This window comes from Emys orbicularis, chromosome 4 (assembly GCF_028017835.1).
Source record: "Emys orbicularis isolate rEmyOrb1 chromosome 4, rEmyOrb1.hap1, whole genome shotgun sequence".
Classification (NCBI taxonomy): domain Eukaryota; kingdom Metazoa; phylum Chordata; order Testudines; family Emydidae; genus Emys; species Emys orbicularis.
In genome coordinates this window covers 135,861,249-135,879,299 of record NC_088686.1, presented here as the reverse complement: position 1 = coordinate 135,879,299, position 18,051 = coordinate 135,861,249, and the positions used below count along the sequence as shown (strand labels likewise).

The 18,051-nt window shown below is 43.0% G+C and overlaps 1 protein-coding gene across 1 annotated transcript in view; it reads left to right on the top strand.

Moving 5' to 3' along the window:
* The first annotated feature begins 4,988 nt into the window (after positions 1–4,988).
* Positions 4,989–18,051, top strand: part of SRPK1 (SRSF protein kinase 1) — a 44,425-nt gene continuing 31,362 nt past the window's right edge. Inside the window, exons 1-2 of the mRNA XM_065402343.1 lie at positions 4,989–5,322; positions 5,924–5,984. Of these exons, the coding sequence (XP_065258415.1) occupies positions 4,989–5,322; positions 5,924–5,984 (395 nt within the window). The remainder of the gene's footprint in view (positions 5,323–5,923; positions 5,985–18,051) is intronic.

Genomic DNA, 18,051 nt, shown 5'->3' with positions numbered 1-18,051 from the left:
AGCAAGGCCTTAATTTTCAGAATCTATGGGTTGTACTGTGGCATCCTTGACTCAAGATGAGTGATGCTACTAGCCCTTTGCAATGCAAAGAGCCTTCCCATTGCAAATGTGGGAGGAGTACTCTTGGCCTGTTAACCACCCTTGCAAAGAATAAACAATACCAGCAGCAAAGGTGTGACTATGCCCTTTCCACTCCACAACTGGTGCACTGATGTGCTAACTTCAAACATCAACATGATTTTAAAACAGTTCTAAAATATATGTGTATTAATTATGCAAGGCATGTACTTTTCAGTTAGTGGGAGTCCAGGCACTTTCTTATTTCCTGGTCTTTTTCTTCTCTAGTCATTGCAATGCCTTAACACTAATCCCAAAACTGTGCACAAGGTTCCTGTGTTTAACCAAGGCACAGATCACCCGGTAGAGTTTTGTTGTGTGAGAAAGCATGTACCTTGCACCAATACCACTTAAAAGGCAGGGCAATGGAAGTCAGGGTCCAAAGGTCTGTCTACACAATCATATGCTTGTAACCAGGTTGTGACAGTCTCGTCTGACCCAGTTACAACAAACACAGTTGTGTTTTGTTGACACTGCAACTTTTTTCACACATCACCATGAACTATGTATGTGCTACCATGCTGTTTAACTGTTTGTATCATTGTGTGCTGGGGAAGTCTGGGCATGGCACCTAAATAGGAGATTCAGGTCCTGAATTTCCATTGCTTTGTACAATATAGTAACTTAGTCCAATGCAAAGAGGGGGTCAAATGCCACCAGAGCAGAATAAACTGAATAAATGACTACACAAGTGAAAAGGCAATACAGAGGCCCCACAGTGTTAAGGGGACATGCACACAGACTGGCAGCAGAAATTCATGCAGCAATGCACTCTAGTATGTCATACTGCACAGGGAGCTGGGAGGAAGGAGGACCAGTCAAACCAGTTACACACAGGCATAGCTAGAGGACCATCTACACTGTTTAAAAAAATCAGTGCCAAACTGGTGGCAGGAAGAAAACCACATCTTCACCTAAGCTGCTGGAAATATGAGAGAAAGGTGGCTACCATGGTTACTAACAGACTATTGATCAAGTTGTGTGTGAACACACATCTTGTTTAGACCAAGCGTCCCAGTCACTGGTTACAAATGCAGGAACAGCAGACCCCATTGCAGGAGTAGGGCCTCAGTGTGCCATCGTATGTACAGTATGCTATAGAGATTAAAGAGACCAGTACATACATTTATTTAATAGATGAGAAGCTAAATTTTTGTAAGGAAATAGATTTGGGATCCCAGGAGCTTGTAATAAGCAACAACAAAACAACAACTTTAAACAGTGAAAAATACTTTAACTGTTGTCTTAAAGTTACATATGGACATACCTTGGGCTCTAAACTTGCCTTACCTTGGAAATGTTTATAATCTAATCTAATGCTCTGCTCCTACAATGGCTTCTAGGTTTGGGTTGTTTTTAAAACTCTGTTGCCTAGAAATAAAAACAAAATACATGTTGCTCATATATAGATTTTACCAATCCAATGTTTTGAACTCCCTCTGCTGGCCCTATATGGCTGAAGATAACTAACAAGCATTGTTGCTGGAGCTGTGATGATGGCATCATTGTATAAACAGGATGAAAATCCCAGACTACAATCTGTATTATGCCAGAGTTAAGGCTGAGAATACATCAGAGTTTTAAAACAGGGTTATAAGATTTTTATAGGATTAAAATAAAACATAGCTCCTCACAGCCCAAGACACACCAACTGAAAGTGGCACCAGACCCCGCCAGAACAACAGATACAAAACTTGTAGACATAACTCCAGTGGTACAATGTCCAGCACCCCTTTACAACATACCTTTCAAGATCCATGTGTCCTACACATGCCTATCACAACTTGTGGTGTACCTCATCCAGAGCACTAAATGTCCCAATAACAACTATGTGGGTGAAACCAGACAATCACTACGCTCTCGAATGAACTCGCACAGGAAAATAATAAAAGACAAAACATATCACCTGTGGGTAAACCTTTTCACAAAGTGATGACTCCATATTTGACCTATCATTCCTCATCCTCAAAGGAAACCCGCACAAAACTTTCAAAAGACAAGCCTGGGACCTTAAATTCATAACTTTGCTAGACACTAAAAATGATGGACTGAACAGAGACACTGGATTTATGGCTTATTACAGCAATCTATAACCCACTAACCCTTATGACTGAAAGGATGTTAATGGGCCACTTTACCTTGAATGGTCCCTTAAAATATGTGATTGATACTTAGGCTAGACAATCTGTTCCACCTTGTATTTAGCTGTGACGCTCTGAATATGTTACCCAGATCAAGTTCTGTGTAAGCTTGAAAGTCTCTTTCATCAACAGAAGTTGGCCCAATAAAAGATAGTATCTCACCCACCTTGTCTTTCTAATATCCTGGGACCGACATGGCTACAACAACACTGAATATATCAAAATTACTAACATTTACATTGAACTTGTATATTCAGTGTCTGATTAAATACCCTGGAGTCAAAGTTTACCATTTCCTATTATAAACACCAACATTTATTTAACATTTAGTCCTGTGTGAATCTAACAGCTGTGCCAATAGGTGCCCAAATCTGTTCAGGCATGAAGATTATATATAAATTACCTTGATCTAAAACTTTATTTATAAAAGTGAGGAAGAGATTGTGAATTCTTTAGGAGGGCAAATACTGGATACTCTGACCAGGACATTAATTATGTACTAGAATACAAGGATTTACATTAAGTTCATTTGGTAGGAGATGGCCAACAACTCACCTGGCTGCTATAACTGGCAACCCAGAAATTGTAAGACTCCATCTTAGTCATATTGACCTCTATGCATTCTGTTTTTTTAATTTAAAGGGATACTGTCAAATTAAAAATCATAATTCTGTCTGAAAACTTCTTTACCTACTACGGTCATAAGCAAAACATAAGATTATTATAACCGAGAATAAGTAAAAAAAAAATTTTTTAGTTTACTTATATTTGTGCATTTGGTAGCAATTGGTTTATAGTTAATTTCATTGTTTTCTCTGGTATAGACAATCTGCTGTGGGTGGTTATTTCAAGTAATGGGGTGGGAGGGCACATTTTTAAAAATAGGAAGATGTGGTGATAAATCCAAAAAAACTGGTAGGGTGAATCAGGGGAAAGGTCTAGGTCCCAAAACTACTTTTAACTTAGTCCTTGTCTACACTAAAACGGGTTTGTCAGTATAACTATACCAGTAGAAAGATACTAGCAAGCCCTCTTTTGCTTATACCAATTTCCTAAATGAAATAAGTTATACCAGGGGTCGGCAACATTTGGCACGCAGCTCGCCAGGGTAAGCACCCTAGCGGGCCAGGCCAGTTTATTTACCTGCTGACGCGGCAGGTTCGGCCAATCGCGGCCCCCACTCGCCGCGGTTCGCCGTCACGGGCCAATGGGGGCGGCAGGAAGCGGCGCGGGCAAGGGATGTGCTGGCCGCGGCTTCCCGCCGCCCCCATTGGCCTGGGACGGCGAACCGTGGCCAGTGGGGGCCGCGATTGGCCGAACCTGCCGCGTCAGCAGGTAAATAAACTGACCCGGCCCGCTAGGGTCCTTACCCTGGCGAGCCGCGTGCCAAACGTTGCCGACCCCTGAGTTATACCAATAAAAGGACTTTTTTGCAGTTTTCATTAGGACCTTTGCCGGCCTAACTATATTGACTGGGTTATGACTTTTTCATACTCCTAATTGACATAGCTAGACCAGCAAAATGTACAAATGTAGGCCATGCCTTAAAAAAACTGTGCAAGATTTCAACTTGATGGTGGCCAGGGCTACACTACAAATATTTAGTGCCACACCTATTGCAGGAGCGTGAAAAAAAAAATCATACTTCTCAGTCTGACATAGCTGTGCCAGCAAAACTCCCTGTGTAGATTCAACGCTATAGCTTCTGTCGTTGGGGGAGGTGGGTTAACTACACCAGCAAAATAACTTTTCCCCCTATAAGTTGCATCTCCATTATGGGGTTATACCAGCAACTCCTTTGTAGTGTAGACTAGCCCTGTCCCTTTAATGTTATGTGTGATCCCTGCATGCATTTCTGTGATGTCACAGGACGTAATCACAAATGTGTTTGAAATGGAAAGAAAAATGGACATAAAAGCAAACAAACATTTGCTCAACAGAAACCATATTAATAAAAGCCACATCTCAAAGTTATAATTCACTGACTTTTTGTGCATGATGAATGAGATACTGTAAGGTATCGTCTGTGTATTTCATATATTATGTGGTTGTATTGTAATTGGATTCATCTAATCATGTTTATTATGGTAATGCCTAAGGACCAACCAATGTGTGTTTTGCATTCTATATTGTGATGTGTGCGTTGTCCTGTATGTGTAATGTATATTATGACTTGTGTGCACTGTGGTGTGCAGCATGTATGTGGTGTGTATTGCACTGTGTGAGGTGTACTGTATCTTTTGCTTCTTGTATTCATAGAATATCAGGGTTGGAAGGGACCTCAGGAGATCATCTAGTCCAACCCCCAAATTGTGGATTGTGTGCATTAGGGTGTTACACTATGTGCACCAGTGTGTGTACTGCAATGTGGGGGGCAGCGTGCACTGCGGTGTGTATGGGGGAGGGTGGGCTCTGCAGTGGGGTAAACTGATTGTATTGTGTGCTGTGGGGTGCATGGAATTGTGCACTGTGGAACGCGTGCATTAGGCGTCTGCACTACACTGTGGGCCCTGGTCACTCCTGCACGGGGTAATACCCCCGGGGGCTGTATTTCAAATTGTGCGTTGCGGGGAGATGTCAGGGGGCGGTGCAACGCCAGCTTTGCGTCACACTCAGCGCTTCGCTCACAGGCCGGCGCGTGCTCCGCGTTGCCTGTGCCGCCCCGCCCTCCACCCCTTCAGTCAGTCGGATCCCTTCCGCCCTCTGGGGGTTGCGCATGCGCTCGGAACCATGGACCAGTTGGAGGCGGGGCTGGGCTCGGGGGAGGAGCCTACCCAGCGGTCCCCGCTCCTCCCCCTCCGGCGGAGGGGGCGTTGCCGGACGCGCTCGGAAGAGCCAGGGGGCGGGGCCTTTTTCACGAGCTCGGCCTCGAGCTCGAGCGGCACCAGCGAGGGCGACGAGGACATCTGGTGGCGCGTGCAGCGGCGCGCGAAGATACCGAAAGTGCGCATGCTTCTCCCGGCGCGGCCTAGCCCGGCGCAGGCGCAGAAGCAGACGAATGCTTTAGAGCGCACGCGCGGAGCGCAGTGGGGGCTACCGGCTCTGGCCGCCATGGAGCGAAAAGGTGAGCGCGGCGCCTTCTCCCGGGCCGGGCTTGGCGGGCCGCCTCCCCCCGACACGTGCACCCTCGCAGGCAGCGCCGTCCGGCCGTCCCCTACCTCCTGTCTGTCTGCCTTGCCCCCCCCGGGCGCGCCCCCTGGCCCCCCGTCTGTCTGTCTTGCCCCCCCGGGCGCGCCCCTTGCCCCCCCGGGCGCGCCCCCTGCCCCCCCGTCTGTCCGCCTTGCCCCCCCGGGCGAGCCCCCTGCCCCCCCGTCTGTCCGCCTTGCCCCCCCGGGCGCGCCCCCTGCCCCCCCGTCTGTCCGCCTTGCCCCCCCGGGCGCGCCCCCTGCCCCCCCCGTTTGTCTGCCTTCCCCCCCCCGGGTGTGCCCCCTGCCCCCTCCTGTCTGTCTGCCTTGCCTTCCCCCCACCCCCGTGGGTGTGCCCCCTCATGTCTGTCTGCCTGCCTTACATCCCCTGTCCTCTCCTGTCTCTCTGCTTCTTCCCCACCTCATGCTCCCTGCCCCCTCAAACCTCTGTTTTCCTCTAGTATGCATCTCCCACTGCAGGCTTCACTCCCACCTTTTTCACCCTACCCCGTCTCATCAGTCTGCATTTCTCTCCCCCAGTTCTGGCGCTACAGGCCCGGAAGAAACGGACCAAAGCCAAGAAGGACAAGGCCCAGAAAAAGTAAGTCGAACCCCACAGCCATCCAGCTGGAAACAGGTGTCCAGTGTGGGGATGTTGGGCTTGGGCTTCTCTTCCATACACACAGCCCCTGGTTTCCTGAGCTTAAGTGGGAAGGAGCAAGGTCTGGTGGCTCCATGTGGGCAACTGAAGGGATCTCCTTTTGGCTCTGAGGACAAGGAATTTCCTCCCTCTTTGGGTCTACAGGGCATCCCTGGAGGGTAAAGTCTGAGGTTCCCCACAGGGTTATTACCTAAAAGTCCCCTATGCACCCCTTCTCTGTTAATGTAAGAACTGGACCATATCTATGAGCCTTAAAGGGGTCCATTGACTCTTCATAAAATGGTTGAAATGACACCTACATCTGCCTCTCTTGATCAGTCTCCTAGGCATCATTTAGGCTAGAAAAGCATCTGTTTAACTATCAGCTTATAAAATGACATATGCAAATGAGTATCCTGATTGATTTGCAGATGATTTTAATAATGCTTGTCACTAAATTTACTAATCTCTTAGAGGTGGATGGTTTTGTGCAAAGTCTTCCTTTTAGTAAGCGAGATTAAAAGAAACCTCTATTACACTACAGAAATCCATAGTAGCTCCATAAATCTTTTTGAAGTGTTCAAAATATATTCCATAAACTCACTGTGGATTCTGGGGAGTGGGAGCTACAAATCCTGTTTGTTTATACAAGAGGCTACATTTTAAGTAGCTCTAGGAATTCAGCTAACTTGGATATGGAAGAAGTTCCTATAATTGTTACATATATTTTTGAGAACAGCTACTGTAAGGTGAATTCATACAATTAAAAAATATCTAACTTAAAAACTATAACTCTTCTAAACTGTAATTGTCTTGTACTTGGAATAATAAACTGCCTTTGGGGAGGGGTTATTGATGGGACTGAAAATAATAATCTGACAGTTTTAATATCAAATTGGGGGGGAAATCAAAGTAATGCTTTTTTTGTGGAAGGTACAGAAAAGGGATTGACATCTCATTGACATCTCTGATTTTGAGCTATTCCCCATCAATCATTATAGGTTCTTACTTTTAATTCTGTAATAACTCAGACATCCGTCTTTTAGACAGAATATAATGTGGCTTCTGTAGAGGTTTGTATATTGTATCTACAAAGATTGTGATCGCTGTGTGTCTACAAAATAACTCTATCACTTTCATTATACTGCGGAGTTGGTTTGCGGAGCTTTTGAGTCTGCATCTCACTTTCCTTCCTTCCTTCCTTCATTTCGTTTCAAAATTTCATAGAGAAAAGAAATTAAGCAAAACAATTATCTAACTCACTGGAAAAATCTGCCCACCGAAGTACTAACTTTTTACTTGTAAACATTTATAAACTTCCTTTCTATGGTATTTCATAAACTTATTTCAAGGCGTGACCACATCTCTTCAACTGGACAGAGCTCATTGAGGTATCTTTAGATGGATTTTTTGGGTCTGGTTGTCAGAAATGGAGCAGACAGGAGCTCGCTTGTTTAAAAGGATTACTAAACCGTCTGGAGCCCAGCACTACAAAGCAAACATTATATCATAGAAATGTAGGGCTGGAAGGGGAATCAAGAGGTCAAATCTAGCCCCCTGTGCTGAGGCAGGGTATGTTAGACATATATAATATTTGTATGTGGGAGTTAAAAAATCAGGAAGCTGCATGGGTTACCATCTTTCATTATGGGCAGTATTATTTTCTTTCTCTCAATCATTGACTTCAATTCTACAAGCATTTAATCAGATCTGCAAATTATACATTAACAGGTTGTGAAGGTTTTAAGGATAACTTGTATCTAAAAGTTAAAATACATACCAGTATACACGCAAATTGAAATTTAAGGTTTAAATGCAAAAAGCCTCCATCAGGACACTGCTTAGTCCTGAATTTGTCATGGTTTTGAAACTGAGTACTGGGGGTCAGCCACTTGGTTTTTAGCCCACTAATAAAAATATACTTTTATTCCTCTCTTGGAGGAGGTGGGATTTTCAGTAACTCATGCTTTTGTGCCAGCAGAATTTCTTCTGTTATAATACTCTGTAGCTGTTTCACACCTTTCATACAAGGATTTCAAAGCACTTTACAAAGGCGAGTAAGTTGTATCTGTTTCTTATAGATCAAGAAAAGGAGGAGCTCTCAGGGTTGAGTCATTAAACCCAATTTCTAGTCCTGACTCTGCCTTGATCAGACAGTGGGCAAGTGGTAACAATAGTACCTACTTTTATAAAGTGCTGTGAGAACCAAGTGAAAAATTAAATTCAAAGTATTACTTTTAAAAAGTCATATAGTGAGTCAGTGATAGTACCCAGGTCTCCTGCAATTATATTAATAGTACCCAGGTCTCCTGCAAGCTCACTGCTCTGAATTCTAAAATGTTGTCTTATGCACGTACATTGTGAATCTTCTGCTGTGGCACATGGCTTGTTTACTGAATTTAGTTGCATGGTCTTCAGATCTGTTGTATAAAGTTCAGCATTCTTAACTGATGTATTGATTTAAATAGAATGTCTGAAGAGGCGCTAGTAATGTATGAGGCCCTCTAAAGCTTTTTTTCCCTCCCTGCCTGTATTTTATTTGGCGTGACATCACACAGAAAAGGATTTTCTGCTTGGACCTGTCCCACTTGCGGGATGAAGGGAACATAGAAATGATAGAAAATATATTGCTGCTAAGAAGGTAGAAAGTGTAGTGTTGAGGCAGACACATTGAACTAATTGCATGCTTGTCTACACATGCTCTAGAATACACCATATAATATCTGTGGGACATTTGCAATAAGTTGGCATGAAGTAATAATTGATGATGCTCCTATGGGAGTGAACATGATGGACATAACTTGTTACCTACTATACCTTGTGAGTTAGGAGAGTGAGGATATGTGGAAAGGAAAAATTGCCTTTGAGGGGTGATTAGGATATTGTCTCCATGGCTTCCAGTTTGTAGATAACTTGTTAATCCCCTAAGAAGAACTGAGGCTTGCTACAGTAAAGGATCTCACTGTTCTGAGGTTAAATGTTACAGTTCAGTGGCTGTAGCATCACTTGCTGTAAAACAGTTCAGTGTCCATGTTAACTAGCCTGCCTTGTGTAAATATAGTGGCCGTTACTTAAATTGGTTCTTGGCTTTCTATCCTTGACTATCCAATAGGGTCAGATCTTTGATAAAGAGGAGAGATGAAAGGGCAGTTGAACAAAAATATTTTTACTTCTGAGGAGACACAGCTACTTGCTGGAGTGGAGGAACAAATTGAGATTCATCATAAAATACTGTAACCTGGTGGTGTGTGTATTCCTGTCCTTACTCTGGGAGGATTGTGGCTCTTGTCTGATTAGCAAGCTTTTGAACATCTGGCTAAGCAGCTTTAATTCTAAAAGCATTTTCCCTACTACAGTTGATCACCATGCATGTTGGATTCGGTCCCTAAGTAGAGAGTGGTTGACGTGGTTAATGAATTAGTTTGTCACTCATGTTTTGCCAATCTTTAGAGCAAATAATTCTCTAAAATATACTAGGTATAAACTGTTAGTGAAATAGCAGCAAATACTATTTGGGGGGGAGGGATAGCTCAGTGGTTTGAGCATTGGCCTGCTAAACCCAGGGTTGTGAGTTCAATCCTTGAGGGGGCCACGTAGGGATCTGGGGCAAAATCAGTACTTGGTCCTGCTAGTGAAGGCAGGGGGCTGGACTCGATGACCTTTCAAGGTCCCTTCCAGTTCTAGGAGATAGGATATCTCCAATAATTTAAATTTAAAATTTAAATTTAAATCACTTTGTTGGTATATATGTCGCAAATGGTGGAACAGAGATTATACACCTCTACCCCGATATAACGCAAATTCGGATATAACACGATAAAGCAGTGCTCTGGGGGAGGGCGGGGCTGCGCACTCCGGCGGATCAAAGCAAGTTTGATATAACGCGGTTTCACCTATAACGCGGTAAGATTTTTTTGGCTCCCGAGGACAGCATTATATCGGGGTAGCGGTGTACATAATGGAACAATTAATGACGTATATTGCAACAAGTCACGTTATAGAATTCACAATATCCTCTCTTTAACTTTTACCTGTTGCTTCAAGTTACACAATAGAAACTATTTTCACTTTATGGTATTTCCTATGTGTTTAAGAGGGGCAAAGGGGCGTGGGAGGGTGCAATTCAGTGGTAGTGTTGCACACAGTTAAGGTGGAGCAGGCAGCAACTTATTTGAGCCATTTAGATTGTAATTGTCCAGAAGGTGACCACTTCTTGCTTTACAAATAATGTGAATCTTTTTACTACCTTTTTCCAGGACTTGCTTTTTAACTTTTTGAACTAGGATATATAAAGGATGGGTAGGGAGAGCTCTTTACATCTAAAAAGTCAAGTAACTAGCCCTTAGTTAAACTGAAACGAAAGCTGTCAAAGTAGACGTTAAATTTCTGATGCCATCAGTTGAAAGGTCTTTAATTGAGAAGGCTGCTAGACACATTAACCATATAATATATACTTTAGGGCAGGGATCTCAAACGCAAATCACCACGAGGGCCACATGAGGACTAGTACATTGGCCCGAGGGCCGCATCACTGAAACCTTTTCATACAACAATATAAAAGTACAGTCAAAAATGATAAGTAATATAGTATGCTATTAAAAGTCAATGTATCAACGTTTTAAAAACTGTAATGTGAAGAGGGGTTTTAATAAAATATAAACACCTGTAACTATTCCTTATGTGGTCAGTAACACTGATGATCTACGCTAACAGTCTATCAACATAGCTGTAATGGCAGGAACTTTTTAAAGTAACTATTCATACAGAATACGTTGCCACTTTTAACACATTCTTCCCAACTACTCACAGCAAAGAATCATACATGCTGAACTTCATACCTCAGACTGCTTGTCTAGTCCATGAGGCCCCGCCCCTGCCTTGCCTCTTCCTACCCCTTCCCCAAAGTCCCTGCCCCAACTCCACCCCCCTTCCCCAAATCCCCGGCCCCGCCTCTTTCCCTGAGAGCGCCGTGTCCCTGCTCCTCCCCCCTCCCTCCTGGAAAGTCTTAAGTGCCGCCAAACAGCTGTTTGGCGGTGGGAAGCACTGGGAGGTAGGCGGAGGAGCAGGGATGCGGTGCATTCGGGGGGAGGAGGGGAGGGAGCTCGGCTACCGGTGGAGTCGGCGCCTATGGCGGGCCACAGGAAATAACTCCACGGGCCGTGTGTTTGAGACCCCTGCTTTAGGGTGAAGGAATGGATACAGAGTGAAGTAAGGAATCAAATACACAGAAGAGTCTTTTAGTAACCCTTGACCAAACAGGAAAGTCATTAACTTATCTGAGGGTGTCCTGAATGTTTGACCGTATATAGTGTCTTTAGTCACAGTCAGTTCCATAACTGCTGACTATAGGAAGTTCTGGCATTTGTTTGATTGTTAGGATTCACTGGAAAAAAACCCACTGAAAAACTATCACCCAGTCAAATTCTGCCTGCCACCTCCCTCCCCCATTCCCCTTATTTTCACTGAGTACTTTACTCCATGAGAAATCACACTGAAATTGATTAGTAGAATCTGGCCCTCAGTGTTTTCCCTCAGTGTTTATCCTCCATTGTTGCAAGGCACCATCTGTACAACAGCAGTTTTACAAAGTGTCCTCTTTTTTTTTTTTTTTTTTTCCCTATCCTTGGTAATGATGGGTTGAGGTTGAGGAAATACAATGTATTTCCAGTAAAATTCTATATGTATTCTTCCATAATCAATAGAACACTTGGTAATAAAAATGCATATGAATGCCAACTTTTGTTTGGAGCAAGGGCATTCAGGTTGTGACATTACACCTGCTAAGCTTAGTGTTTGTGATTCTTTAGTGTGTTGAAACTTGCAAAAACTCTGTGCTTCAGCAAGAAACAGTTTTGTCACTAGCCTGCTGGGTCATGGGAAACAGAGCAGGCTAAGTGGAGACACTGCAAAATCAGCATATATCTGTGTGACCTGAATTCCCATGAATCAAAATACAATGGGAAAATGTAATTTCAGCTCTGCTAATCGTGAGTATCCTTAAATTTAGCTATAACAGCAGTGATCTATAGTAAGAACATGTCTAAGGCAATAGCATTCTTTGATCATGTTACAAGGTTAATTTGATATGACTTTTATCATATTGTTTATATTGGAATATGTCCTGCTTTTGTTGTAGGAGTTCTGGTACTTTAATTGTTCTGGGTCAGATTCGGTGCTGTGACTTAGAATTGGAATTGGTGGGTGTCAAGGTGATATCACCAGCACATATTGGCTATTGTCACTTTGTAGCTGTCAAAAGTGCATCAGTTGTAAAGTCAATTTAACAGGGAGCCAATTTTAATTGAAATTTTCTGGGCTTGCACATTCTCTGAAGTGTAGATTACATCTGTAATTGTCATGCTGTGTGCGCAGTCTTGAGCATTAAGTGTACTTCCTGTAAATTATAATAGAACTAGATATTTGAGGTTTCTGATAGTCTATTGCTTGGGAACTTTGATATTTTTATTCAGTGCCGTTTATATTGCAAACATTCAGAAGATTGAACTGTTCTCTTCCATCTGCTGTGAGGAAAGATCTGTTGTGCGATGCTGCTGAGGTTAAAACTCGAGGTTAAAAATGAGACTAAAAAATTCACTCAAATTCAAAGCAATTGTAGAACGAACTATTTGTTCCATTTTGAATTCCTTGACCCACAGCACAGTATAAACAGACAAGATTTTTTTAACCTGATTGCTAGTTTTCTTCATGTCAGACTGTTGGAACAGACCTGCACCTGACTATACGGGTGTATGTCCCAGATACTGACTAGCATACTGGCTTTCCCATGCCAGATAAGATTACTGGTTCATCAAATCTGATATCCTGCTTCCTGCAGTGGTTTATACCTGATGCTTCAGAAAAAGTAGAGAACTATAATGCAAAGTACTCAGTGTTGTGTATGCAGGGAGTGAAAGGGTGGCAGCGTGACCATGGAATTTTATTACCATTGGCATGAATAACTACAAATAATAGTGACTATATAGCTATAGTATTTGACTTGTCTTTTTGTAGATTATCCTCTGCAGTATTTTCTTTTGATTTCTGAATGTACTGGTTAATTGAGTGATCCTTTGTCATGGGACATGGTGAATGAGGGGTTGACTTTTTTCACTGTACCATTTATAGCTTAATACACCTCTACCCCGATATAACGCTGTCCTCGGGAGCCAAAAAATCTTACTGCTTTATAGGTGAAACCGCGTTATATTGAACTTGCTTTGATCCGCCTGAGTGCGCAGCCCCGCCCCCCCGGAGCACTGCTTTACCGTGTTATATCCGAATTCGTGTTATATCGGATTGCGTTCTATCGGGGTAGAGGTGTACCTCAAGTTCCATCTACCTAGTTATTTTTCCCTTACAGGCTAAATGATCCTAGATTTTGAAGTCTCATTTTATGAAGGTCATCTGCTCTTCTCTATACTTCATTAATATTGACTGTAGCCTGTATTTTCAAAAGTGACTAATTTTGAATGCTTCGTGTGAGATACCTTAAAGGGACCTGACTTCCAGAGGATGGGCACTTGTCACTTGGCTGGAAAGCAGGCCATTTAAGGTGTCAAGATGGGCACCCAAAATTGCTTGATATGTGAAATTTTAGCTTTGGTTGGGGTAGTGCTTGAGAGCTGCAGTGGTGGACCAGGAGAACCCCATTGTGGTGGGCACTGTACAAACAGAATAAAGGATGGTCCCTACTCTAAACAGCACTAAAATACAGGGACTAAACATAAATGCAGTACTTGGATTGGAGTGTACTATTGTTTGATATGTCAGGGGCCACATGACTATAGTGGCTAAAACAGGAATGGAGTTGAGTCTGAGTTCTCTTCCTGATTCTTCTGGTTCACATGGACTTCAAACAAATCACTAATCTCTGTGCCTCAGTTCACCCATCTGTAAAATTGGGGGAACTTTCTGTGTGAAGCCCATTGAGATCCTCTGACAGATGTTATCAATGCAAAATATTCTTCTATATTTTCAGTCTTTCCTGGCATGCCCAAGCACTTTTGTAGGTGTTCTAAAGGCTTTTGCAGTGGACACACACACACACACACACTTGAGCCAATGACTCTTTACAGCAGGGGTAGGCAACCTATGGCATGTGTGCCGAAGGCAGCACACGAGCTGATTTTCAGTGGCACTCACACTGCCCGGGTCCTGGCCACCTATCCGGGGGGTTCTGCGTTTTAATTTAATTTTAAATGAAGCTTCTTAAACATTTTAAAAACCTTATTTACTTTATAACTAAACTATTGTTGTATGTATATTAAAGACTTATAGAAAGAGACCTTCTAAAAACGTTAAAATGTATTACTGGCACGCAAAACCTAAATAAATGAAGACTCGGCACACCACTTCTGAAAGGTTGTCGACCCCTGCTTTAGAGGCTTCTGTCAGTTGAGAGCCAATTTCTGTAATGAGAAAATTCCATTACTTTGTGATCTGCATCTGTTATCTAAGTAAAACTTCAGCTATCATGCTGTTTCATCCACAAATGCATTTAAATTAGTCTAGAATCTGACTGTTATTACTAACTGAAATAAGCTAATGCCATCAAATTTCACCAACCCTCTCTCCCCACCCAGTCACTGGCAGCTAGAGGAGATGGAGGAAGCAGCCACATTGGGATTCAGAGAAGTAAGAAAGGGGATTGCTCGGGGAGGGTCAGTGGGTAGACAGGAGCCAGGTGTGGATGTCTGCTCTGAGTGGCAGGAATGGAGATGTGTGGGAGCAGATTGGGGATAGAAACAGGTGTCAGTGTCTTGCCACCCTAGCACTCCCACCGTTACTACCACCAGTGGAGATGCAGAGGTGGTAGTACAGTGATGAGGAAACATCTCAACTAGCGTAAACAGACACAGCATTTGTGATACAAAACAATCTCCCATTTATTTAATCTAAAATAGTGGTGGGCAATTACCCATAGTCCTGCAGGTAAGGCTCTTGGGATGCACTGGGGTCTGATCAGTCACTTTTCTGCCCCAAAACAAACACTACTTAATTGAGGGCTCACAAGATGCAAGTCGGTCAGCTTCTCTCTCCCCACCTTCGCACCCTGGTAAGCAGGGAGTTTACTGAAATCAGGAGTACAAGAGAATGGTATTTATGGTGGCTTCTCACTTTGCTATATTACATCTCTTCAACATCTCTTTTCTATTTCCCTTGGAATATCTTCTGGTCCTGACCTCCTCAAGTTTGTCCTCAGTTTCTTCCTTGAAGGCTTTGCCCTCCCTTAGGGCTTTGGATTAGGTTTTTCCTATTGCTCTCTGCAGTTAATACCAATGCAAAACCTTCCAGAAGCATTCAGAACACATGTCAAAAGTTGGTGACTTGCCCACAAGATTTTTTCATTCGAATACAAAAGTGGTTATCAAACTGCACGTGACAAGACATAAATTAAACTCTGCTGGTTTCCATGGAAGCTCTTCACAGCTTGTGCAGCTGATATGGCAGACAGTTCTGTTTTGTAGAACTATTAAATGCTTGTGGGGGGAGTGGGAGTGAGGAACAAGAAACTTAATCATTTCGCTTATGTGTACATTAGCACAATCTTAATGTGGAATTCAGTGGTTCTAATCTTCAAATTGAACTCCCACTAAACAAAAGTGCTTGTATGCGTTGGCTGCTATGAGAAACATAGCTTTTCAAAAACGAATTATTAGAATATCTCCCCACCTGTGAGTTCTTCTCCTGACAATAGAACTCCTATGGCTTTATAGTTCTGAAACTGTTAAACTACGTCAGCAGATGTCACAGGCCTGCCTTTGTTGGTTGTAACTACTAATTCTGTGTTTGAACAAAAGGGAGGGAGAATAAAAACTTATGCCAAATTTATGGGAGAGTGGGTGGATCGCCTATAATTACAAAATATTTAAGAACAAGAACTACAGGATGGTAACTTTGCTTCATAAAGTATGAATTATATTTGGTCCCCCAGCTCCTTCAGATTTAAAAAGTTTCAAGGATGTAGGTGAAACGGACTAGCCATAAGTTGTAACGAAAAGGTACATTTGCAGGTTTCAAGGTAGCGAGCGATGTCCACCTAACCTGGAAACACATTCTGAAATGCCGTACCTGAATTTGTACTACAGGACTGAGTCCAAACAATAATGACGTGTCAAATTTATGCAGAGATCTCGATGTTGTTGCTCTGCAAACCTTGTGGATAAGAAAAGCGCGGAGGCTGGCAACAGAAGCAGGCATTCCTTTGACTGGATGTGCATTAATAAGACCTTGCCTCTCTCATTGCAGGTGCTCTAAGAAACAGCAATTAGGCAGACGTCGTTCTCTTGGGGAGAACTTGACCTGATATACTAATGTCAAAAGCGAAGGTGGGATGGGTATTCAGGGTTTAAGAGCCTAGTCAAAGGCATTAGTCTCCTCCAGGAAAAAAGTAAAAACACCTTTTTAACATCTTGCCTGTGAAGCAAGATCTTGCTGCGAAGGGCATGCAGACATGAGGAAAACGTGGGCAAGATGAGTAAGGTGGAAATTGACTCTGACCTTTTGGAAGAACTCCAGAATGTGTCAGTAGCAATACCTTATCCTTGTAACTCAGGTTATGACTATGCTGTGGAGACTAGACTGGCATAACTAAATTGCCATAGCTGTGCCAGCATAATATCATGAAGACGCAGTCTTTGCTGACTGGAGAGTTGTTTCCATCAGTGTAGGAATACCACCTCCCCAAGGGATAGTAGCTAAGTTGATGGAAGCAGTCTTTTGTCAACTTAGCTGTGTGCACACTAGGCGTTAGGTCAGCAAAACTACAGCATTTGGCGCATTTTTTTTTTCCACACCCCTGACCAACATGGCTATTGTCAATCTAGTTTAAGGGCAGGCCGGGCCTTAGTTTACGCTGGATTAATTACTACACTCTGAAGATTGCTCAACTGAAGTCTCTCTCTTAATGGGGATAAAACCTTTCACATAAATCTTAAACTCATGGCTAGCAAATGGCTCAAAGGTTTCATCACCTTTGTATAGATGGGGCTGATGGCCTCTGAGAGGTGACCTGGAAAATGGGGAAGATGGGTTCTTTATCTACGGTGAAACTCTGTTGCACAGTTCCATTGCAGCTACTATGGAAGTGAAACCTGAGTACATGACAAGGAGGGTAAGGGAAGGGTGGTGTGACTTTTTAGTTAGCACTTGTGTAACAACACTTGGGGGGGGAAAGCTGTTGGCTTTCATCACTGTATCCCTCCATTTAGCACGAGAGCCATTTTCACATTTGAGCCGCTAACAGGTACACACAATAGAGAAGGCAGATGTAGCATTTTTGATGTTTCCAAGGGGGGAGAATATTTTGTTACAAGTTTATTTTTCATACAAGACTGCTACAAAAAGGCACCGGTCCTTCCTTTATTCTTGGTCACCTGGGGGAAGGTTTAAATGCCTTTCTAGCTCCTGACTAGTGGGTGTACAGAAAATAAAATTCTTAGATGTGATAATGAAATGCAAACATAGCCCAGTAAACTCAGGTTGTGTATGCTGACAAGTCTAGAAATCTTGCACCTTTGTACTAGCTGTGGTGCAGTTCTACTGCTACTAACAGCATAGAGAGCACTAACATAGACCAGCTTAGAACAGAAGTAGATGGCACAGTGGTACCAGTGGCCAATCTACTCTAGTGCTTGGCTACTGTTGATAACATCAATGGAGCAACAGCAGTGGGAGAATAAGAAAAGGTTCCATGCAGGCAGGGTGTCTGATAGATAAAGCTTTTACCTTCTCTGTACCTCTCTGTTCGGGCTAGTTTAAGCAGTTGGGGAACAAGTAAAAGGATCCCTTTCAGCCTTCTCTCACCAGATGGCCAAACCTGAATGCCCTTCTAGTAGATTCCCACAAGAAGCTAAGGAGCCAGAACTCTTGCAACGAACAGCAGAGGTTGATGGAGTAATTGTGTGTTATATTCTGTAAATACACAGTAATTTGTGGCTATTGTGTAAAAAATACTGCATATAACTAAGACTTTTCTGATATGTAGATGTTGCCAAGTGGCTGACAGCTTTTATTAAATTAAAAGGCA